This window comes from Nerophis ophidion, linkage group LG10 (genome assembly GCF_033978795.1).
Source record: "Nerophis ophidion isolate RoL-2023_Sa linkage group LG10, RoL_Noph_v1.0, whole genome shotgun sequence".
Lineage (NCBI taxonomy): Eukaryota > Metazoa > Chordata > Actinopteri > Syngnathiformes > Syngnathidae > Nerophis > Nerophis ophidion.
In genome coordinates, this window is record NC_084620.1 from 44,239,353 (window position 1) to 44,265,868 (window position 26,516).

Here is a 26,516-nt window from a genome sequence, read left to right on the forward strand (position 1 = left end):
GTCCAAATCCAGGGCAAGGGAAGGGAAACACTGCGGAAAACACGGGAGAAAAAACAAGGATGTCAGAACACGGGGGGAAAGTGCAGAGAGAGAGAGTATAAACCTTACGGTATCCGATTAGAGAACTAAGTTCCCACGCCGATCCTTGGGTCCACTGGTCCTTTATTGAGCTTGCCCTGGAGACAGGTGCTAGCTCGTAGGCTAGCCTGGAGACAGGTGCTAGCTCGGAGGATAGTCTGGGGACAGGTGCTAGCTCGGAGGATAGTCTGGAGACTGGTGGCTGCGGCTGGGAAAAGCGGAAGACAGGTGGGATTTGTCTGGCAGGGGGTAGCCTGTTTGGAATTCTGTTCACTAGTTAATTTTTTAACTCCATTGTATGGGATATCAACAGCCAACTTAGGACCAATATTTACAAAAAAACTATTGAACTTATTCACTACATTACTCATATTATAATCTTCACAGTTTTTATCAATAAAGTAATCAGGATAAGTCAACTTTGAATATCCTTGTTTGATTAGACTATTCAAAACATCCCAAGTTCCTTTTATATTGTTTGTGTTTTCTTATAATATCAGTTAATTTATTTTTGTACTTCTTGTATCGTTGTTCGACTTCTTTTGTTTTTAATTTGATGAAAAGTTTGTAGAGATTGTTTTTCTTTTTACAGGTATTAATTATACCTTTTGTGACCTGAGGGCTATTTTAATTTTTTTTTTTTAAATATTATTTCACAGGGCAGTATTCACTATGCAGGGAAGTAAGGATATCTAAAAAATTACAATAAGCACTGTCCACATTTAGTTCTCTGTAAACTGAAGTCCAATCCTGAACTGCTAAACTATTGTTTAGGGCACAGATTGTTTCCTCAGTTGTTATTAGATTAAAGATGTTTGCCATAGTGTCTTTGGTTTTCTTTAGAGGACAGTCATATAAGGTAACAACAGGTAAATGGTCAGTGATATCACATATAAATAGGCCACTGGTGATTTGATTTCCCGTAATGTTAGTAAAAATGTTGTGGATGATTGTGGCACTATGTGTTGTTATTCTGCTTGGTTTGGTTATGGTTGGATGTAGAGACAAGCTGTACATTGTGTCAATGAAGTCATCAACATGTTTTTGCTTGGTTGAGATTAACAAATCAATGTTAAAATCCCCACGGATAAATATGGTTTTATGGTTCACAGAGGAAAGTAGTTTACCCATCCATTCATTGAAAGTTTCTATGCTTGAACCAAATGCCCGGTATACACAACTCATAAAGATATTTGTCTTTTTGTCATTTAGGATTTCCACTGTTAAACATTCAAATAATCTATCGACTGCTATGGTCATGTTTTTTAAATATTTAAATGTAACAGATTAATGCGACCCCTCCTCCTATTTTATTTATTCTGTTGATGTATCTTAATTCATAGTCATTCAGACTAAAATCAATACCTTTATCATTGTTGAACCAGGTTTGAGTAATTGAAATAATGGAAAATGGATGACTAAATTATTTCAAGTAATCCTTGATAGCCTCAAAGTTAGTGTACTTGCTTTGACTATTGAAATGTATTATTGACAGACTATCTTCTGATTTTACACCGTTTTCATATTGTTCACAGGTAAAATAATTGCAGTTTTTTACAATCGCAGAGAAAAAATTCTTATCAGGGTCTATCTCCATATCAGTCCGTGTTTTGGCGTGCTCTTGATACTCACACATTTCCAGTTCTTTTTGTTGATGTTGTAGGATTTTGTGTAACATGTCCATATCAATACTTGGTGTGGTCTGTGTTCTTGGTGTGGGTCGCATTGAGATGATGTAAAAGTCACAAAGCTACATTGATACCAAGTACTGCATCAATGTTAATACTTATCAAAATCTTCTATTTTTCTCATCACCAAGACTTTTGCTTCCTCCGGGGGTCCCATTTAGTTTGATGAAGATCTTACAGTTCGTTACTCAGGTTTGTTGAATCTTTTCCTTGGTGGAGGCATTCTGATGGTCTATATGCCAAGGCATCCAGCAACAGAAGGATCCACACCTGTCTATGTCAGGCTGCTAATGCTAGCCGGCTTCGGTGTGCTAGCCCGCAGCACCGATAGACACAGACAGCAGAGTGAAACGGCACAGTGACACAGTAAAGCCAACAGAGTGAAACGGCACAGTGACACAGTAAAGCCAAAAAAGTAGAAAAAAAGTACAAAAAAGCAAAGAAGATTTGCTGGTTTTACACAAAGGGATTGTTAAACTAGACAGTCAGACGCGCGCAGACTCCAAACAGGAAGTGACGTAAACAAGTGGAATGGATTGGATACCGACGCACTAAAGGGGCTCTCTACACTGTAAAAAAAAAATCTGTAAAAAAACGGTAATCTACTGGGAGTTATGGCTGCCAAACGAAAACCATAAAATTAAAGTAAAACATTGTAAACCAAATATTGATCAAAAACATTATATTTACAGAAATTTTCATTAAACGTTTTGCGGAAAAATATCGTAATTTTACAGATTTTTACTAAATTGTTAAGACCAACCACCTTTAATAAAGTGACGATGCAAACAGTTCTGCAGAACAATACCTTTTTTCTACAGAGTTTTTCCAATTTATTACGATCAACCTACTTTAATGAAGTGACAATGCTGGCAGTTCCGGATCAGGGGTCTCAAAATTCTATTTACCGGGGAGTCACTGGATGCAGAAAGTAAGTGACAAGTGGATTAGCCTTCTTTGAATGGCTATCCCTAGCTGGCAAGATAATTGCAAATTTTCACGTGAGACTTCCTGTGAGCCTCGCGTAGGATTGTCCCGATATCAATTGAATAAGCATTGGAAGAAGGTACCGTGGCTACATTGTCCAATCTTTCTCAACAACCTTTCGTCATTGCAGCTCATTTGAAAGACAATGTAGCGAGCTACCTGGGTGTCTAAAGGTGCGAAGTTTCGTTTGATTTATTAAACTGGCTGAAAGACTTAGTTGATCAACAGCCATACAGATCACACTGACGGTGGCAGTACAAACAAATTCAAGACTGTTACAAATATGGGCCATATTGTGAACCCACATCAAAAAAGAAGGACAAACACATTTTGGGAGAACATCTTCACCGTAACACAAAATAAACACAAAAGAACAAATACCCACAATGCCAAGCAGCGCTACTCTTTTGGGCTACACCCCGCCACCACTCCACATCACCGCCCCCCTCCATGCGTCGGTTGAGGTGGGCGGGGTTTGGTGGTTGCGGGGGTGTAGCCCAGAAGAGGAGCGCTGCATGGTATTCTGGGTATTTATTATTTTGTGTGTTTATGTTGTGTTATAGGGCGGATGTTCTCCCGAAATGTGTTTGTCATTTTTGTTTGATGTGGGTTCACAATATGGTGCATATTTGTAACAGTGTTAAATTTGTTTGTACTGCCACCGTCAGTGTGCTCTTGTATGGCTGTTGGCTGTGATTAAGTATGTCTTGCAGTCACTGACATTTGTTGTATTACAGAGAAATATGTCAAATTGTTAGTATAGACTCAAACCTTTTTATAACAAATTACAAATATTTTTCAACTTGAATATAAAAATACACATTAATATTAAAAAAATAAGATTTTCCTTAAAATTACATATAAAACTGTTAGATTGTTAGTATGGATATATACTTTTATATAACAAGCTACATATCAAATGAAAGTTAATTACTGTAATTTTACATGAATTTGAAAGTAATTTGAGAAAACAGAAAATTAAATGTATTATTAATATGGTATTTTTCTGTAAAAAAAATAGAAATGTACATAGTTTGTCATTACTGGCATATTACTTAAAATAACAGGCGATGTGTTTATTTACAGATAATGTCTTCAATTCTACAGTTTTATAACCTATTTAAAAAAAATAGAAAAATTAAAGTAGAAATTTAGAGTAAATTAACCATAAAAATAGGATTTTTTTACAGTGTACCTTACGCTATGAACAGAGGGAAAACTCAGTGAATAATGACAGGTTATATGTTTTTTTATTTAAACTCATATTCTGGCCACTTTATAATGAATATGTCGGCATGTATTTGTGAAAAAAAATAAAATAAAAAAAATATATATATATATAATACTCAATTATTTAGGGGGGGCTTAAGAATATTTTGGGGGTCATAGGTCTAGCAACGCCAATGGTTTAAACCCCAGCCGAGTCATACCAAAGACTATAAAAATGGAACCCATTACCTCCCTGCTTGGCACTCAGCAACAAGCGTTTGGAATTGGGGGTTAAATCACCAAAAATGGATACCGAGTGCGGCCACCGCTGCTGCCCACTGCTCCCCTCACCTCCCAGGGGGTGAAAAAGGGGATGGGTCAAATGCAGAGGACACATTTCACCACACCTAGTGTGTGTGTGACAATCATTGGTACTTTAACTTTAACTTAACTTAACTATGGTTAAGGGACACTGAGGGAGATGGTGGTGCTGTTGTTATGGCTACGAATATATTCCTGTCATTGTAGTATCAGGGCAAACTGTTCATGTGCTTTTGCTTTGAAAGTTTGATTAAGTTGCAAACAAATTGACATGCGGTTGGTTCACAATTCTTGTCCCCACAAAGACGTCGTATTGAATTTGATATTGATGTCCAATATTCATTTCCTTGCTCTACAAGGACACCTTGTGAGGGGAGGGGTGACAGGGCGCTCTCCATCATTCCCTCCCTCCCTCCCTCCCTCCCTTCCTTTCACACACACACACTCGCACGCGCGCGCTCACACGCACGTGCACGCGCAAACCCTCCTCCTTCACAGCATCCTCAGTTGCGTCTCAAGGGTCGCTGCGACGCATCTGTTGGTGACATTTCCACTGCAGCCTTCAATTGACTGTATTTTTGTACTCATATTACTGCGGGGCGGAAGGGAGGTGTCCTTCTGTGTTCTCTGGACAACCATCATGGACGTGATGGCCAACAATGAACGGCGGCGAAGACGCTTTAATTTCAAGGGCTTACTGAAGAAGAACTGGCTCCTCATTGCCACCATCGTGTCCGTGATGCTAGGTATGCCACTTTGCTACATGCTTCTCGGGATCTTTCTGTCAGTGTGTGGCTGAAGGAACACGCTCCTTTGTTGTTGTGTGTGTGCTGTGTCACCTAACGGAGCGCATAGAACGCTCAAGGAGTCGATGAAGATGAAGATGCAGATGGAGCTAGAGATGCAGACGCAGATCACGTGACCGGACTGAATTCAGTCCGGTCACGTGGTCTGCATATACGTGCTACTCGAGCGTTTTAAAAAAAATATAAAAATATATATATAATATATAGGCCTATAAGTAATCTAATCAACATCATCAAAACAAACGGGAAAGTTCTACTCGTTTGCACATGATATATATATATATATATATATACATACATATACATATATATATATATATACATACATACATATACATATATATATATATATATATATATATATATATATATATATATATATATACACACACACACACACACACAGCCACTGGGCATGTGATATGCGCCTGCCTTGAATTGCTGCTGGGTCAAAATCGCTCCCCAAATTTATTAGCCCACGATTACTTTTACCGCCGGGTCAAATCCCCTGTCATCATTTGCAAAATGGCAGAGGAGGTTGTTTTTTGCCATTACTGTGTGTAAACCAGGGGTCTTCTTCCACAGCCATACAGATCACACTGATGGTTGTGATATAAAACAACTTTAACACTCTTACTAATCTGTGAACCCACACCAAACACATTTTGGGAGAACACCGGCTCTGTAACACATTATAAACGCAACATAAGAATTACCCACGATGCCATGCATCCATGACTCTTGGCTATATTATACACCTCGCTAGCACCAACCCCCCCCCCCCCCTCCCCCTCCCCCTCCGTGCGTCGGTTGAGGTGGGCGGGGTTGGGGGCGCGTGTATAATCTAGCCAAGAGTCATGGATGGATGGCATTGTGGGTAATTCTTATGTTACGTTTATAATGTGTTACAGAGCCGATGTTCACCACAAATGTGTTTGGTGTGGGTTCACAAAGTGTGGCACATATTAGTAAGCGCATTAAAGTTGTTTAAATCACAACCATCAGTGTAAAAGGTATGGCTGTTGATCAAGTATGCATTGTAATCTCATTTGAGAAGCAGCGAAATGCATGGGTTCGGCCGGCACGCAAATAGCCTTGTGTAAGGGCGGTTGCAACGACGATTTGTAAAACTGTGGTCCCCAAATAACCGGGCCGCGGCAGCAGAAGATTTTAATTTTTTTTTCTTCATTATCACACTCAATATATTACTATAAGACATTGCTAAGCGCAGGAGTGAGAAGAGGTTATAAAATTATTGGAGCCTTCTTACTCTTACTGCATGCCTTGAATAAGGGCAGAGGTAAGAAAAGTTTCTAAATTAATTAGTGCACCGGGGGCTAATCAAGGAAATATTGTAAATATATATATATATATATATATATATATATATATATATATATATATATACATATATATATACATATCCATCCATCTTCTTCCGCTTATCCGAGGTAGGGTCGCCGGGGCAGCAGCCTAAGCAAGGAAGCCCAGACTTCCCTCTCTCCCAGCCGGGAGATATAGTCTTCCCAATGTGTCCTGGGTCTTCCTCCCAAGGGAGGCATTCCGGTGGCATCCTGACCAGATGCCCAAACCACCTCATCTAGCTCCTCTCGATGTGGAGGAGCAGCGGTTTTACTTTGAGCTTCTCCCGGATGACAGAGCTTCTCACCCTATCTCTATGGGAGAGCTCCGCCACCCGGTGGAGGAAACTCATTTCGGCCGCTTGTACCCGTGATCTTGTCCTTTCGGTCATGACCCAAAGCTCATGACCATAGATGAGGATGGGAACGTAAATTGAAAGCTTTGCCTTCCGGCTCGGCTCCTTCTTTACCACAACGGATCCATACCGCGTTAGCATTACTGAAGAGGCCGCACCGATCCGCCTGTCGATCTCACGATCCACTCCGAGGTACTTGAACTCCTCCACTTGGGGCAGGATCTCCTCCCCATATATATATATATATATATATATATATATATATATATATATATATATATATATATATATATATATATATATATATATATATATATTACATATAGAAAAAAATAAATATATATATATATATATATATATATATATATATATATATATATATATATATATATATTCTTTTTTTTTCTACCGCTTGTCCTTTATGGGATTGCTGGTGCATGTCTCATTATATATATTATGGAGTGTTAGATTGTATGAAAAATATTGGAAAGAAAAGTTTTAGAAAATATTAAATATACAAGAAAAGAGAGCTGCAATGGTATAAAATAATAAATAACATCACGGACAGCAAAGATACATTTCTATGACACCAAGATATAAATATAAATAATGCAGGAGAAAAAGTCGAATCTTTATATTCTACATATTTACAAGAATGCTAATGATATAGTGGATCATTAAAGTTTGTCTAAGTCTGAGTCTAAAAATTCTAAATTTCATGGTCATAATGAATTATCATTACAGAATTAATTTATGACATTTTGAAAACCAAAAAACATTATAAACCAGCAGGCTCAAGACATTGGAACAACGTTGAGTGAGAACTTGTTAAATTAGGTCCTGAGGTTGAGCAATTTAGACCTAATGTTGGAACAAGTTTTTTTTACCACGTTGATTCAATGTCAGGTTGTGGAGTTGATTTGGCCATTGAATTTTGGTCATTTCCCTACCAATATTCTACACCAGACATACGACATTGGAACAACATGCTTTTTGCCGACATTGATACAATGTCAGGATGTGAAGTTAATTTTAACTATGGAATTTTGGTAATTTCCCAACCAATATTCTTCAACACAATTACAACGTTGAAACAACATGCATTTTGACGACGTTGATTCAATGTCAGCATGTGACGTTGATTTGACCATTAAAATTTGGTCTTTTGCCAACCAATATTCTACAACACAATTACAACGTTGAAACAACATGCATTTTGACGACGTTGATTCAATGTCAGGTTGGGATGTTGATATGCATTGAATAATGGTCATTTCCCAACCAATATTGTACAGCACAAATACAACTTTGAAAAAACGTGTTTTCTGACGATGTTGACTCAATGTCAGGTAGTGACGTTGATTTGACCAGTGAAATTTGGTAATATCCCAAACGATATTTTACAACACAAATACAACGTTGAAACAACGTGCTTTTTGACAACGTTGATTCAATTTCAGGTTGTGAAATTGATTTGGCCATTGAATTTTGGTCATTTCCCAACCAATAATGTACAACACAAATACAACACTGGAACAACATGCTTTTTGATGACGTTGATTCAATGTCAGGTTGTGAAATTGATTTGACCATTGAATTTTGGTCATTTCCCAAACAATATTCTACAACACAAATACAATTTTGAAACAACATGCTTTTTGATGACGTTCATTCAATGTCAGGTTGTGACGTTGATTTGACCATTGAAATTTGGTGATTTCCCAACCAGTATTTTACAAAACAAATACAACGCTGAAACAACATGTTTTTTGACAACGTTTAATAAATGTTGGATTCTGACATAATGGTCATTTCCCAACCAATATTCCAGAACACAAATACAACGTTGAAACAACATGCTTCTTGACGACATTTAATCAAAGTTGGGTTATGACGTTGATTTGACCATTAAATCATGGTCATTTCCCCACCAATATTCTACAACACAAATACAGCTTTAAAACAACATGCTTTTTGTCGACGTTGATTCAATGTCAGATTTTGAAGTTGATTTGACCATTGAAATGTGGTCATTTCCCGACCAATATTCTGCAACACAAATACAATGTTGAAACACAGTGCTTTTTGTCGATGTTTAATCAACGTTGGGTTCTGACGTTGATTTGACCATTGATATATGTTCATTTACCAACCAATATTCCACAACACAAATACAACGCTGAAAAACCTTGCTTTTTGATGACGTTGATGTAATGTCAGGTTGGGTTGTTGATCTGAGCATTGAAATTAGGTAATTTCCCAACCAATATTCTACAACACAAGTACAACATTGAAACAACATGCTTTCTGATGACGTTTATTCAGTGACAGGTTGGGATATTGATTTGACCATTGAAATTTGGTCATTTGCCAACCAATATTCAACAACACGAATACAACGTTGAAACAACATGGTTTTTGATGAAGTTGATTTAATGTCAAGTTGTGGTAGTGATTTGACCATTGAAATTTGGTCATTTCCCAACCTATATTCTACAACACAAATACAACGTTGAAACAACATGATTTTTGAAAATGTTGATTTAATGTCAAGTTGTGATGTTGATTTCACCATTGAAATTTAGTCATTTCCCAACCAATATTCTACAACACAAATACAATGTTGAAAGATAGTGTGTTTTGACAATGTTGATTCAATGTCAGGTTGTGACGTTTATTTGACCATTGAAATTTGGTCATTTGCCAACCAATGTTCTACAACACAAATACAACGTTGAAACAACATGCTTTTTGACAACGTTGATTCAATGTCAGGTTGTGATGTAGATTTGACCATTATAATTTGGTTATTTCCCAACCAATTTTCTACAACATAAATAAAACATTGAAACAACAAACATGTTGATGACGTTGATTCAATGTCTGGTTGTGAAGTTGATTTGGCCATTGAATTTTGGTCATTTCCCTACCAGTATTCTGCAACACTTATACAATGTTGAAACGACATACTTTTTGATGATGTTGATTTGACCATTCAAATTTGGTCATTTCCCAATGGTCAAATCAACGTCACAATCTGACATTGAATTTTCGTTGTCAATATGCATGTTGTTCAACATTGTATTTGTATTGTATAGAAACAATTTTCTACAACACAAATACAACGTTGAACAACATGCATTTTGACAACGATAATTCAATGTCAGATTGTGACGTTGATTTGACCATTGAATCATGGTCATTTCCCAACCACAACACAAATGCAGCTTTTAAACGTGCTTTTTGACGACATTGATTTGACCATTGGAATTTGGTCATTTCTCAACCAATATTCTACAACACAAATATAATGTTGAAACACCGTGCTTTTTGACAATGTTTAATCAATGTTGGGTTCTGATGTTGATTTGACCATTGATTTATGGTCATTTACCAACCAATATTCTATAACACAACTACAACGCTGATGGTTTCTGATTACGTTAATTTGACCATGGAATCATGGCAATTTCCCAACCAATATTCTACAACACCAAGACAACATTGAAACAACGTGCTTTTTTAACTACGTTGATAAAATGTCAGGTTGGGTTGTTGATCTGACCATTGTAATTAGGTAATTTCCCAACCAAGATTCTACAACACAAATACAACGTTGAAACAACATGCTTTTTGACAAAGTTTAATGTTGGGTTGTGACGTTTATTTTACCATTGAATTATGGTCTTTTCCCGAACAATGTTCTACAACACAAATACAACGTTGGAACAACATGCTTTTTGACGACGTTGATTTATTGTCAGGTTGTGATGTTGATTTGACCATTGAAATTTGTTCATTTCCCATCCAACATAGTACAACACAAATATTTGGCAATTTCTCAACCAACAACGTGGATCCAACGTTAAGTAAAAGTTCACGTTAAAGTACCAACGATTGTCTCACACACACAATAGGTGTGGTGAAATTTGTCCTCTGCATTTAAACCATCCCTTTGATCACCCCTTGGGAAGTGAGGGGAGCTGTGGGCAGCAGCGGTGCTGCGCCCGGCAATCATTTATGGTGATTTAACCCCCAAGTCCAACCTTTGATGCTGAGTGCAAAGCAGGGAGGCAATGGGTCCCATTTTTTTTATAGTCTTTGGTATGACTCGGCCGGTTTGAACTCCCGACCTACCGATCTCAGGGCGTACACTCTAAACAGTAGGCCACTGAGTTACACATCAATGTTGTCTCAATTTAACAATACAACTATTTTGCAACATTGTTTCAAAGTCTTATGCCTGCTGGGGGAAAAAAAGGATTTCAGTGTTTTTAAATGTTAAAAAAAGACTCAAACTGTAATGATTTGATGATTACTTGAAATGTCATAACATTGCCAGAATGAAGTTGTAATAATGCAAGAAAAAAGTAACAGTTTTGCATCGTAAAATCTTGATAATGTGAAAATCAAGTTTTAACTATGAGATAAATGTGGTAATTCTAAATTGTCAATAGGTATGATTGTGAGTGTGAATGGTTGTTTGTCTATATGTGCCCTGCGATTAGCTCGCGACCAGTTTAGGGTGTACCCTGCCTCTACAGCTTACCCGCGATCCAAATGAGGATAAGCGGTATAGAAAATTGATGGATCAATGGAATTGTACAATAATTAAATCTTAGTATAATGAGAATCAGTGAAGAACAGTGCAGTTCATGGCTGTGACGTGGCGTGTCCAGACTTTTTCTTAGTGGTGGCACAGAGGGACACCGACTTCTGCAGGGATGACACCCATAAAACGATCAGTCGACCCCTGGGGCAGCTGCAATTACTATGGTAGTGTATAAAGAGAGTATGGCCACCTCTGTTTCAGGAAATATCCTCAATGATTGGTCAAAAGGCGGCATGACTGCTACCAACTTCGACCTGATGCTATGTGTTGGTGGCGGTTCTTCCTCGTTATTTTTTTGACTTGTAGAAATGCCCTGTTGTGCAGCATGGGGCTGCTCTATCTACGAGAGATTTTACATCGCTTTGCCACATCCCGGAAAGAAGAGAAGAACGGGAAGTGAAGGTTCTCAAACATTAGAAAGCCACTGATTACAGTGTCTTGGGTGGGGTAAACCTTTTGCGTTGTGTTAACGAGAGAGCACACAAATGCTAATACAAATAACAGAATGAGTGAAAAACTTAAAAAGATGGTTTGACAAAAACAGACTCTTTGAATCTCAGTAAAACTAAAATAATGATATTCGGTAATAGCAGAAGAGAAAGTCAAACAAATACAAATAGACAGACGTTGAATGAGTAAAATAAATCCCATTTTTGGAGTAATAATAGATGAGAAGATGAACTGGAAATCTTATGTAAAAATATACAACAAAGTGGCAAGAAATAAGTAAATAAATAATAAATAAAGCAAAATATGTTCTGGACCAAAAACCACTATATATTCTCTACTGCTTGCCAGTGTTACCATATCTGAGTTATGGTGCATTAAAATGGGGTAATAACTATAAAAGTACACTTATTCAGTTGGCATGTTAAGAAAAAGAAAGATCAGGCAGAAAAATACACAATAAGTGACACAAATATATTGGAGGCGCCCACCGCAGTTGCCATACTTCACACGTCATTACTCAGTTATTGTTGATCCGAAGCTAATAAAGATTTTGGCAAACCGAGGGTAATACGTAATTTTTTTGGTATTTTTATTTTATGTTTATTCCGATGTTGGTGCGTGTTAGAACACTGCAGGAATGTAGCAGCACAGTGTGGCAAATATGGCGGCGAAATAAAAGCATATTTTATTGTAAGTTTCTGAGTTTGAGTATGCTTAGAACTATTTATAGACATATTATTTTGGTTTATTTCGTCAGAAAAACTAACGTCAAAACGACAGCAATTGCACAGCCGCACACGTCCTTGGTAGCAGTCATGGCGCCTGTTTTTTAGTTGGCCATACTCCTATACACGACCACCCCCAAGTATGGAGTGAATCTTCTTGTATGAAAATTGCTGATATTAAACACTACTGCCGCTGTTGAGAATCAAACCCACGTCATGTGGCATTAAAGGCAGGTTCATAGAACATTATGCTAGCAGAGAGTTTTCGCAACATCCAATAAATTTAGCATTTTTTGTTGTTGTTGTGTGTTACGGCTTGGATTAAGTTTGCCGTCAAGTTTAATATCATACACAGTTTGTATTTTATTCTATTTGTATATATATATATATATATATATATATATATATATATATATATATATATATATATATATATATATATATAATTCTTTATTCAGATTCCAAACAGACTGCATCTCTCAAAAGCCCACATTTTCAACAGAGCTTCAGCAGTTTGTGTTGCTGAATATCCTCGGAAAATCTGAGCCGCATCCTGAAGCGGTCACGTGGTATGGCTGGGCAGCGGGACTTCACACGTGATCATTTCTGTCTCCTCCCTATATTAAAGGCCTACTGAAACCCACTATTACCGACCACGCAGTCTGATAGTTTATATATCAATGATGAAATATTAACATTGCAACACATGCTAATACGGCCTTTTTAGTTTACTAAATTGCAATTTTAAATTTCCCGCCAGTTTCTTGTTGAAAATGTTGCGGAATGATGACACGTACGCGTGACGTCACGGACTGTAAGGAAATATTAGCGCTGCACCAAACACGGCTAAAAGTCGTCTCTGTTCATGGCGTAATTACACAGTATTTGGACATCTGTGTTGCTGAATCTTTTGCAATTTGTTAATTTAATTATAAAGAACAATGCTGTTGGTGGAAAGCGGTGGATTGCAGCTGCCTTTAGCACAGAGACACAGCCTGTGTTTCTTTGTCTATTGTGAAGCGGAGCGGTCAAGCGAACATGTTTTCTCTACGTCAACCAGCATGTTTTTGGATGGGGAAATTGTGACATATAGCTTACCGGAGACATCAATGTCTCGTCGTCCTGCAGCAGCTGTCATGTAAAAAAAGGCAGCTGTGGCTTGGCTCCTCGGCTTCTCTCTGAGACACTGCGTGTTCACCGCAGCCATCCGACCTTGAGGTATTTCTTTACAATCTTTAAAATCTCACTAAAACACTATTAAAACAATAAGCAGATAAGGGATGTTTCAGAATTATCCTAGTAAATGTGTCTAAAAACATCTGAATCGCTCACAATGCAATCGCCTTTTTTTTTAACTTTTTTTTTTTTTTCTAGTCCTTCGCTATCAATAGCCTCAGCCACAAATCTTTCATCCTCGCTCAAATTAATGGGGAAATTGTCATTTTCTTGGTCTGAATAGCTCTTTTTGTTGGAGGCTCCCATTACAAACAATGTGAGGATGTGAGGAACCCTCACACGGGTGACGTCATCGTCTGCGACTTCCGGTACAGGCAAGGCTTTTTTATTAGCGACCAAAAATTGCGAACTTTATCATGATGTTCTCTACTAAATCTTTTCAGCAAAAATATGGCAATATCTTGAAATGATCAAGTATGACACATAGAATGGACCTGCTATTCCCTTTAAATAAGAAAATCTAATTTCAAAAGGCCTTTAAGCAAGCGTCGATAAATGCCCCCTTGGACACACACCTGCAATTAAGCACACTACCGCCACCCCCAGGGTATGTGCACGCTGGCTGCTTTTACTACAACGTTCGTATGCTTCAAATCGTTCTACCTCTGGTTTGTGATTCGCAATTATTTTTTCAAAATTAAAATTATTGTGCTCTTATCAATGCTGGTAAGGTGTCTCATTCGCAAAAAATTACAGTACAAAGATGAAAACTATGAGTCCCTATCTTTCTACAGGAAGCTCTATTGCTTTGTTTGTAAAAGTCCCTCTTACCTTATTTTACTTGAAGTCGGTCAACCACTCTGTGATATTGCTTGGCATATCCTGGCCACTGTAGCTGTGCCCCGCTATAGAAAAGAGACAGTGACAAGCACCTGCCACCTCACTTACGCCGCCCACCACTCCGTCATGGTGGATCACAATACTGTGCACCTCGTCGAGGAACATTCATCTGCCAATGGATGAATGGATAGCAAGAATAATGATGTCACACTTACATTACATAAATTACACATGCTTCACAGCAGAAAGTCATGGCGCAGGTACAATAAATGTTTCTACAAACAGAAACATGTATGTGCACTGAGAGGAGACGAGCCGCACAACCCTTTATTTTAGTAGGAAAAAAACTTTACAGACACTTTCTCAATTTTTCCATATGTGCAAGACCAAAGGAAAAATGGAGATACCTGTCATGCTCAACCTAGTTTGGATCCCAGACAGACAGGAAGACCTAACAGTTCAAAAACATGTTTAATTATCAAAGTAAGGGCAGGAACAAAAACATGGGGCGGTATAGCTCGGTTGGTAGAGCGGCCGTGTCAGCAACTTGAGGGTTGCAGGTTCAATTCCCGCTTCCGCCATCCTAGTCACTGCCGTTGTGTCCTTGGGCAAGACACTTTACCCACCTGCTCCCAGGGTCACCCACACTGGTTTAAATGTAACTTAGATATTGGGTTTCACTATGTAAAGCGCTTTGAGTCACTAGAGAAAAGCGCTATATAAATATAATTTACTACTACTACATTAGTGAGGAACCAGTGCCATGAAAAACAAAGGAAACAAAGTACAAAATAAAATGGCTGTAAGAAGGCAGGCAAAAAGGCTGAGCACAAAAACAAAGTAACAAAGGAAACATCCATCCATCCATCCATCCATCCATTTTCTACCGCTTATTCCCTTTGGGGTTGCGTGGGGCGCTGGTGCCTATCTCAGCTACAATCGGGCGGAAGGCGGTGTACGCCCTGGACAAGTCGCCAATATGTTGTGTTTGGCTTCCACTGACACATGCACACGACTGCAAGGCCTACTGGGTGATACAGAGTACACTAATGGTTGTGATATAAACAATTGTAACACTCTTACTAATATGCGCCACACTGTGAAGCCACACCAAACAAGAATGACAAACACATTTCGGGAGAACATCCTCACAGTAACACAACATAAACGCCGTGCGTCGGTAAGGTGGGCGGGGTTGGGGGCGCGGGGGTGTAAAGTATATTCAGGTTGTGTCATGGATGCAAAGGATTGTGGGTATTTGTTGTGTTGCATTTATGTTGTGTTACTGTGAGGATGTTCTCCCGAAATGTGTTTGTCATTCTTGTTTGGTGTGGCTTCACAGCGTGGCGCATATTAGTAAGAGTGTTAAAATTGTTTATATCACAACCATTAGTGTACTCTGTATCACCCAGTATGCCCTTCAATCTTGTACATGTATTTACGTAAGCTGCATACAGCATGTTGCTGGACTGGCAAACGGTTCGTACATGTTGAAGGTGTCAAAGGCAATGGCTTTACAGCACCCCCTTATTCTTGTTATCTGAATGATCAATATTGGATATTCGCGAGAACGTCAGCAGCTCCCATTGCCTTCTTTACTATGTGACACGGGTCAAACTAGTTCTTTTCATGTTAAAGGTTGCCGACTCCGGTTATATGGTGGGTGGTTGCGGTTGTGATAAAATGTTGGTTTGGGTGGTTGGCGGGTGGATGATGACTTTAGTGATGCAATTGCGGATGATATAATTGCCTATCCGCGCATCTCTAGTATATATACAAGAAAGTGTTTACGTTGCATTAGAAATATTATAAAAACAAACACAATTTACAATAAAATTGTAATCTTTTGACACTCAAAATAGGAACAAGCTCAATGATACAAGAATAAAGCTCTAGTATTGCCCTTTCCTCCTACATTTAATTTGATGCATATATTGTACGAAGACAAAATCATGAAAAAAAAATATATATTCAATTAATTTTTTCGGGGTGTAAAAAAAAAAAAAATGAACATCATTAAAATATAATATATTTACAGTCCTGAAATGAAAACAGCGAGGAATCAAAACCATTACCTTTGCCTTACAAACAGGGACCAAATTTGTGCACCATGTGAGCCTATAAATCTGAGTGGAGAAATTTGCAGTTATATTCCTGTAAATGATGGAGCAGGAAGCGACTAGGAATACTTATGAAGTGCCCCGTCATTCGTTAATTGACATTTTGTATGTGCTTCTTCACGGAAACCTTGGCCCCCATGGATTGCGGGGTCCTACGCACAGCGGGTGTTCTGCCCAGTCAAATCTGGCCTTCCATGTATTCGCTCGTCGATTTTAGTAATTTTGCTATTACAGGATTCTGAGGCTGGAATAAATCCACCGCCCCTGGAAGGTGAAGCATTATATTGCACTTAAAGTTTATTGCAGTGTGCACCACACAAAATAATATGAAAATGAGACTCTCATAAAACTATCAAATCTATACTCTGATCGTCTCAATTGAGACATCAAGAAACATGAGGATATGGACCATAATGTCACTCTGAATGAACATCAAAAATTTCAATGCACACCATTGTCTTGTCTGCTGGAGTTAAGAGAAGAAATAAGTGACCACAACGGGAGGCGACCATGCATATCGGCCATGTTTGGACGTCTTTGGACTAAAGGTCTTTTGATAATTACAACGATTTAGACTGGTGAAGCTATCATTGAACTATGAGAATATTCAAACGAAGGTAATGCGTAATGCCCAGCAATTAGACGCGGTTGCAGCGTGCAAACACACTGCATTACAGACGTCTACGTTCCAAGTACTGCCTGGATTGATACAACATTTTCAAATTTAAAGTGTTTTTCATGTACTTCAATGACATTCTCAAGTGTTAGTACAAGTCCATCTTCCATGATTTACAGGCAGCCAAAAAAGACATAATGGCACAGTCCGCTTTATTTATGACTTATGCACTTTGCCTCACTTACACGAAGAGGGCATATCAGGCAGGCTGAATGGGAGTATCACTCAATCAAAGTTGACTTATATAGCCCTTAATCACAAATGTCTCAAAGGGCTGCACAAGCAACAACCACATTCTCAGCTCAGATCCCACAGGACTCCCGTTGGGTGACCGGTGCAATGGATGCCGAGTGGATACAGTTAAAGGCCTACTGAAACCCACTACTACCGACCACGCAGTCTGATAGTTTATATGATGAAATATTACCATTGCAACACATGCCAATACAGCCGGTTTAGTTTACTAAATTACAATTAAAAATTTCCCCCGGAGTTTCTTGTTGAAAACGTCGCGGAATGATGACGCGTGTTTGTGACGTCTCGGGTTGTAGCGAACATATTAGCCCAGCACCACACACGGCTAAAAGTAGTCTCTTTTCATCGCATACTTACACAGTAATTTGGACATCTGTGTTGCTGAATCTTTTGCAATTTGTTCAATTAATAATGGAGACTATAAAGAATAATGCTGTTGGTGGAAAGCGGTGGATTGCAGCTTTCTTTAGCACCGAAACACAGCCGGTGTTTTTTTGTTTGTTGTGAAGCTTAAACACAGAGCGGTCAAGCGAACATGTTTCTCTACATCAACCAGCAAATTTTTGGATGGGAAAATTGTGATATTAAGTCGGCTCTTACCGGAGACATCAGTGGATTATGCGACCTCATCCTGCAGCTCAAAAAGGCAACTGTGATCTTGGCTCCTCGGCTTCTCTCAGAGACACTGGCGTTCACCGCAGCCATCCGACTTTCAGGTATGACTTTACAATCTCACTAAAATACTATTAACACAATAAGCAGATAAGGGATCTTCCAGAAGGATCCTAGTAGATGTGTCTAATTACATCTGAATCGGTCCCACTGCGGCCGCCTTGAGCCGTCACCTTTTCTTTCTTTCTTTTTTTTTTTTTTTTTGTGCTTCACTCTAACTTTCCTCGTCCACGAATCTTTCATCCTCGCTCAAATAATGGGGAAATTTTCACTTTCTCGGTCCGAATAGATCTTGCTGCTGGAGGCTATGATTATAAACAATGTGAGGATGTGAGGAGCCCTGCAACCCTGACGTCACGCGCACATTTTCTGCTACTTCTGGTAAAGACAAAGGTTTTTTATTAGCAACCAAAAGTTGCAAACTTTATCGTCGATGTTCTCTACTAAATCCTTTTAGCAAAAATATGGCAATATCGCGAAATGATCAAGTATGACACATAAAATGGACCTGCTATCCCCATATAAATAAGAAAATCTCATTTCAGTAGGCCTTTAATAACGTGAGGCAGCAGTGGATCCTATTGTATGGAGACAAGTCAGTAGCGCAGATACTTCACCAACTGATGCATAGAGCAGTGGTCCACCCCGGGTCCCAATTTGGAACAGCTAGCGCATCCTACGTGGAAGCTGATCTGTGGTAATAACCTCTCCACGCAGTAGAAGGGGGCAGAGCAGAAAAGAGAGACGACAGATCAACTGGTCTAAAACGGGGCCTATTAAAAGGCTAGAGTGTATAAATGAGTTTTAAGATGGGAATGCGAAAAAGAGAAACGGGCGTACTACTTCAAGCACATAAAAAACAATGCAGTGCAAACGGAAAAACAGGGCCTATATTGCACTGGTGTGTTGTGGCCTGTGGAATTACGTCCACTTAAGATAGGTTATTAAAAAAAAGGTTAAATGGTAACAAAAAAATTTAATTTAAAATAAAATTGTAAAATGAAAAACATTTGTTCTTCAGTTGCTATGATACAGATGCATCCCAGTGTGTTTTTTGAAATCTTGTTGTATGACTAACACCATATTTTTGTCATTTGTAATGTACCTCGGTGGCAACAAACAGCATGGTGTATCTAAACAATTGGCCTAATGTCTATGTTACAGGGATCAGTCTTGGCGTGGCGGTCAGAAAGTACGCCTCCCTGTCGCATCTCCACAAACATTATTTTGGCTTCCCAGGGGAGATTTTGATGCGGATGCTGAAGCTCGTCATCCTCCCGTTGATCATCTCTAGCATGATAACAGGTACTGTAAGCTGCTTTATCGATATGATAACACTACAATGCATACTGTTGGGTTCTGTTGTTGTTGTTGTTGTTGTTGTTGTCTACAGGTGTAGCAGCCTTGGACTCTGAGGTATCGGGCAAAATAGGACTACGTGCTGTTGTTTATTACTTCTCAACAACCATCATTGCCGTCATTCTTGGTGAGCTATCACATTGAAAATAAAGCATACTCGTCTGTCCTGGGTTAAACTGTCACCGCCATAACATTTCTATTTATTCATTCTATCAGTCACAAGAATTTTGGAAACACTTGAATGCTTCCATACTTGCAGGTATTATTCTGGTGATGACTATCAAACCAGGAGTGTCTCAGACAGCCCAGCACATAGACCGAGCTGGAACAACGCCCAACGTCACGACCGTCGACACGCTTCTGGACCTCCTGAGGTAAATATATCCAATATGTTGTTATTAATCATTTAAAATGAGGGATATCCGATAATATTGTTTGACCTAGAAATGTGATCTCGTTTTAAATTGTTTTTTATGCTGATATATATATTGGCATGATGTATCAAACTGGGTAGTGCTCTACAGAGCAACCAGCTTGCTGCCAGTAGCCTATGTCTGCGACTCTGCGGTGTGAAATTGTTTCCAAGCTCATAAAATCATCCATCCATCCAACAAAGTTGCCAGTGAATTACACAGTTTGCCCACAAGAAGGAGCGAGGCACTGATGATGCTCTGCTGCTGATGTTGCTTAAACACATGCCAGGTTTGTGTTTGTAGATTTTAATGCAGCTTTTAACTCCATGAATTCATACATTCTTCTTAAAAGGTTAGCAGATCTAAATATTGAAAAGGGCCTGATGCTCAGGATCAGAGACTTTCTTTCTTGACGCCCTCAGCATGCGCTCATCATTAGAAATGGCTGCCCACTGGGTAGTGTCCTCTCACCTTTGCTCTTTCCAATGTTCACAACTCAATTACCAATTAATATTAACAATAATAAACTGATTAAATGCACGGAAGACATGGTCTTAGTTGACTTGTCGAAGAAATCAGACTCTCATGGTGAGGCCTCCTATCTTGCCCACACTAAGGCAGGGGTGAAGTATGGTGTCTGGAGAGCCAGCTAGAAATTAATGTATCCAAAACAAAGGAACTTGTTCACAAAAAGCGAGACGTGACAATACAAGCAGTTTTACTTGATGGCCAGCTTGTTGAAACTCTGGAAACATTCAAATATCCTGATACAGTCCGTAGTCATCTTTGCTTTTGAGAAAACACTGATTTTATATTTGGGAAATGTTCTACTAAAGCAGGGGTCCCCAACCCGTCGATCACGATCTGCCGGTCTATTTTTTGACCCCTTCCGGTTGATCGTGAAAATTATTAATATGACATTAATTACACCCTCACTCAAGTGACCAACAGGTCCATCAACAGGCACACATTTTAACTCCGGAACTCGCCCACACGCCTCGCCTCTGTTTCTTTAGCTTTACATTCATCCGCTCTTGACACCCCCAAGTGTGGCCGCACATTTTAACCGCTTGTCTCGCAAACGCACATGGCATGACGTGCACAAAAATCATCGAGCTGCAACAATGCATTAAAGGCTAGGGGTGTAACGGTACGTGTATTTGTATTGAACCGTTTCGGTACGGGGGTTTCGGTTCGGCACGCAGGCGTAGCGAACGAGTTTGTAATCAAAAGTCTTCACAAGCTGCTCTGCTTTCTGATCCTGTCTCAGCAGCAAGCATTGTACCACCCACACAACCATCTGATTGGTTACATACAAAGCCAATCAGCAGTGCGTATTCAGAGCGATGTAGTCAATGCTTCAGCGTCGAGCAGATATTCGTTTGGCAGGGGAGCAGCGGACAGGGTACTATCCCCAAATTATAAAAAACACTTCCCAGTCACAACCATTACAAACATCACTATGAGCCCGTTGACCTTCTAGAAACTTAAACTGCAGCTCAGCTAGTCCGCAGTATAGGCTTGAGGTGAAAGCTAATTAGCTTTTAGCGTAGCGTTAGCTCATTTTACTGTGTGTGTGTGTGTGTGTGTGTGTGTGTGTGTGTGTGTGTGTGTGTGTGTGTGTGTGTGTGTGTGTGTGTGTGTGTGTTAGGGGCAGCAAAGCCCATCCATCCATCCATTTTCTACCGCTTATTCCCTTTCGGGGTCGCGGGGGGCGCTGGCACCTATCTCAGCTACAATCGGGCGGAAGGCAGGGTACACCCTGGACAAGTCGCCATCTCATCGCAGGGCCAACACAGATAGACAGACAACATTCACACTCACATTCATACACTAGGGCCAATTTAGTGTTGCCAATCAACCTATCCCCAGGTGCACGTCTTTGGAAGTGGGAGGAAGCCGGAGTACCCGGAGGGAACCCATACATTCACGGGAAGAACATGCAAACTCCACACAGAAAGATCCCGAGCCTGGATTTGAACCCAGGACTGCATGAACTTCTTATTGTGAGGCAGACGCACTAACCCCTCTGCCACCGTGAAGGCAGCAAAGCCTTCTCTGTTATTTCATTGAACTCCATGGTGTTCAGGCATGAATAGTCTCTCCTATTGCTATTGTACTATTTTTTCAGCAATAGTTACATTAATCATTAGTAATGTAGCAGCCTATTTTCTAATGGCAGGGTCCCTGCTATCACATGTTGATAAAAATATAACATTTACATAATAAAAGTCAACTACAGGCTTCCCAGATGCTGTAATAAATTAAGCATGATGAGTTGACTTGAAACTGTTTAATGTTGCACTTTTTATATGAAGAAAAAAGTTGTTTTCATTTTTTTTAATCACAGCAATAACTTGAGGCAGTGTAATGTGGATTAACGTGGGCAGAGTTATTATAGTGTTCCCAATGTTAAAAGGATAAAGCCATTGTTTACAAATTTGATAAATAAATAACCAAAAAATTTATATTTTGTTGTTTGCTTACTGTACCGAAAAGGAACCAAACCGTGACCTCTAAACCGAGGTACGTACCAAACCGAAATTTTTGTGTACCGTTACACCCCTAATTAAGTCTGATTGCTACAACAATACATACATTTTCTAGCATCCAACATCAAACAATTCTTTCCTCAACCACGACCATCATCGCTCGCCTGCGATGGGAAGTTAACAAGCCAAACACAAGTCTGTGAACATAGCTCCAAAATACAGATTTTGTGTTTATTTATTGTGAACACAAAAGTAAACATTTACATGTGCAAAGGCAGTAATATATGATAAAACAATGCGGCAGCTAAAGAAGGACTTCCTCGTTTATCCCCTCTTTTACCACACAGGAAAAACTTGGCAGGTGAACAGCTGATCTTACTACAAACCCTGTTTCCAATGAGGGAGAAATTGTGTTAGATGTAAATATAAACGGAATACAATGATTTGCAAATAATTTGTCAACCTATATTCAGTTGAATATGCTACAAAGACAACATATTTGATATTTGAATGACCATGACCTTCGATCCCTCAGACGGCACTGCATCAAAAACTGACATCAATTGCTAAAGGATGTCACCAAATGGTCTCAGGAACACTTCAGAAAACCACTGTCACTAAATACAGTTCGTCGCTACATCTGTAAGTGCAAGTTAAAACTCTACTATGCAAAGCGAAATCCATTTATCAACAACATCCAGAAACGCCGCCAGCTTCTGTGGGCCCGAGATCATCTAAGATGGACTGATGCAAAGTGGAAAAGTGTTCTGTGGTCTGACAAGTCCACATTTCAAATTGTTTTTGGAAATATTCGACATTATCCGGACCAAAGAGGATGCGAACCATCCAGACTGTTATCGAAGCAAAGTTCAAAAGCCAGCATCTGTGATGGTATGGAGGTGCAATTATGCCTGAGGCATGGGTAACTTACACATCTGTGAAGGCACCATTAATGCTGAATATATATACAGGTTTTGGAACAACATATGCTGCCATCTAAGCGCCGTCTTTTTCATGGACGCCCCTGCTTATTTCAGCAAGACAATGCCAAGCAACATTCAGCACGTGTTACAACAGCGTGGTTTCGTACAAAAAGAGTGCGGGTACTTTCCTGGCCCGCCTGCAGTCCAGACTTGTCTCCCATCGAAAATGTGTGACACATTATGAAGCGTAAAATACGACTGAAGCCCTACATAAAACAAGAATGGGAAAGAATTCCACTTTCAAAGCTTCAACAATTAGTTTCCTCAGTTCCCAAACGTTTATTGAGTGTTGTTAAAAGAAAAGGTGATGTAACACAGTGGTGAACATGCCCTTTCCCAACTACTTTAGCACGTGTTGCAACCATGAAATTCTAATAAATTATTTGAAAAAAAAAAAAAAAGTTTATGAGTTTGAACATCTAATATCTTATCTTTGTAGTTCATTCAATCGAATATGGGTTGAAAAGGATTTGCAAATCATTGTTTTCCTTTTATATTTACATCTAACACAATTTCCCAACTCATATGGAAACGGAGTTTGTATTTAGCACAGGCAGTGTGATCTATCAAGGCTCAAACTTTTCTGCAGATTCTTCTTTGAATCTTTGGCACATCTGAGAGAAAGGAAAAAATTAGGTAATTGTGCTGCGAAACCAGACGGTGGACAATCAATCCTCTGACCGACGTTTATGTGTCAACAGATTTGGACTGTCAGAAATAAAAATCATTAGACGTACACTAATCATATTATCTCTTTTTATGTTTTTTTTGCTGTTGGATTATTTAAAAAAAAAAATGAAAATGACGCGTTTTAGTGTTTGCTGGCGTTCAAATTTTTTTTTAATGCTGTTTTTTTTATTGTGAAAATGTATTATTACAATATATCTCCTATATGAAAACATATCCTACAGTATGCATTTTCTTGCGTTTGGATCATTACAGTCATGGTCTGCAGTGCTGCACTGCTGTAGTGATGGCCCACTGCCTCCCTGCAGAACCCACGTCAGAAGGCTAAAAATAGTTTTTATTGTCAGGGTTGCCATTCTATATTGCAGAAAAGTTGTTAAATATTGTTCATGTGTGCTACCCGTTCAGTAAAATCGCACAACGTTTGGAAAGCATAATAACAAGAATGTGGAGGGAAATTAGTTTGAAAATATAAGAATATATAATTTTAGAAGTGATTAATTATAGGAGGATTTTATGACCTCATAGCCATCAAAAGAGGGACACTTGTGGACTTGTCTTTTTGAACAGTTTGTTTAACAAAGGTAACACAAATTATATTAGGTCCGACAAATTCAGGCAAGGCAGCTGATACGGGTGTGCTTTGATCCGCTATGCTGGCGATCCATTGGAGTGAGAGAGCGAGAGAGAGGCTTTATCTCAATCAATCAAAGTTTATTTATATAGCCCTTACTCGCAAGTGTCTCAAAGGGCTGCACAAACCACAATGACATCCTCGGCTCAGAGATCACATCATGGCGGGAAAAAATTCAACCCATTGGGTGCAGTGAGAAACCTTGGAGGGGTCCACAGATGTGGGGACCACCTCCCTGGGCGACTCGTGCGATGGACGTCGAGTGGATACGGATAATAATAATTTATCTCCGAGGCACCAGCTGGCTGTCCAATCACAAGCTATTAACAAGGGCAAAATCAGTGAATAACACAAGTGATGGCGTAAGTACGATGCACGTTACGTACATCAAAGGCCCACCACGTCTCTGCCTCATCACCCACACGCTTCTCGTCACCCAAACGCTTCTCATCACCCACACGCTTCTCAGTACGGATGTCGCAACAAGTGCCCTACAAATACCCTCTTCCTTCATATCCTACGTAAAATAATAAATGTGGACTTTGGTCACACAAACTCCTAGAAATTGCCATGAACCTGCCAGGACTGACACCAACATAAATTGGGGCCATATGTTTACTTTCATAAAAACAGGGCTTGGCGTCTAACATGTTTTGTTCACTGACTCATTCCGACATACATAGACGTTGCATATTTGTTTGGCGCACAATTGCAAAAAAAGATGGGATTTAACAAAAAATATGAATTGGACATCATACCCTACAGCAGACTTGGGCAAATTAAATTTCAATCTGGCCCGCTGGACATTCCCAAATATTTTTTTTATATCTTTAAGATCGAAACTGTAGCTGCCATTATGATGTGCAGTGATGTTTTCAAATTACCGCGAGTCTTGAACTGTACAAAGTATTTCAATGGTTGGAATCTGTGCTTTTGCATGATATACTAGTTACAACGTTAATCTAAGTCACAGCACCTCAGAAGAGGCAACAAGCAGTGTGGGGGGGAGCGTTTCCACAGAGTGTTTCCAGAACGGTGAGCCTAAAATGCACGTGTCATATATCCCTAAGCACAAAGCTTGGTGATATATCAGATTGTAGGTGGGGTTTTTTTACCCTTTGCATTCATAGTTTGCGGTGTTTGTTTTATTTTTGTCATGTTTTGCTTGATTGTAAAATATGTCAATCGAGAGGGGGTGTGACGTTTATATGTTGTCAATATTCAGTTTTCTATCATTCATAGATAATATTGTAAATTCAACATTTATTATTTTCTCATGTACATTCTGGGTGTCTCATTCAGTAAAATTTTTTTAATTCCATTACTTTATAAAGGCGGTCTGTCATAACGTTTTTAGCATTCAATCAGACATTATTGTAAGGTTTTGTATTAGTGTTCCTAAAAATAGATATATCGGCCGCCAGACACATGTTTTTCTCAAAATTTGGCCCCAAGTCAAAATAATTGCCCAGGCCTGTCCTACAGTGTGAACGTAGGCCACGTAAGCAATTACATAATGAGTGACAATCCTGGTAAACAAACAGCAAGACATTACATCCATCCATCCGTTTTCTACCGCTTGTCCCTGTCAGGGTCGTGCTGGAGTCAATCCCAGC

The 26,516-nt window shown here is 39.2% G+C and overlaps 1 protein-coding gene and 1 long non-coding RNA gene across 2 annotated transcripts in view; one reads left to right on the forward strand and one right to left on the reverse strand.

Annotated features, from left to right (window-relative positions):
• LOC133559910 (uncharacterized) overlaps positions 1 to 3,132 on the reverse strand; it is a 4,375-nt gene extending 1,243 nt beyond the window's left edge. The window contains exons 1-3 of the long non-coding RNA XR_009808329.1: positions 1,711 to 3,132; positions 109 to 286; positions 1 to 30 (exon numbers count right to left, since the gene is read on the reverse strand). The exon at positions 1 to 30 is cut by the window's left edge and continues 1,243 nt beyond it. This is a non-coding gene — a long non-coding RNA (uncharacterized LOC133559910). The remainder of the gene's footprint in view (positions 31 to 108; positions 287 to 1,710) is intronic.
• A 1,623-nt stretch (positions 3,133 to 4,755) lies between these two features.
• The window catches only part of slc1a1 (solute carrier family 1 member 1), a 56,252-nt gene continuing 34,491 nt past the window's right edge, over positions 4,756 to 26,516 (forward strand). The window contains exons 1-4 of the mRNA XM_061913859.1: positions 4,756 to 5,029; positions 19,497 to 19,637; positions 19,726 to 19,818; positions 19,951 to 20,065. Coding sequence (XP_061769843.1) covers positions 4,924 to 5,029; positions 19,497 to 19,637; positions 19,726 to 19,818; positions 19,951 to 20,065 — 455 coding nt within the window. The 5' untranslated portion in view covers positions 4,756 to 4,923. The remainder of the gene's footprint in view (positions 5,030 to 19,496; positions 19,638 to 19,725; positions 19,819 to 19,950; positions 20,066 to 26,516) is intronic.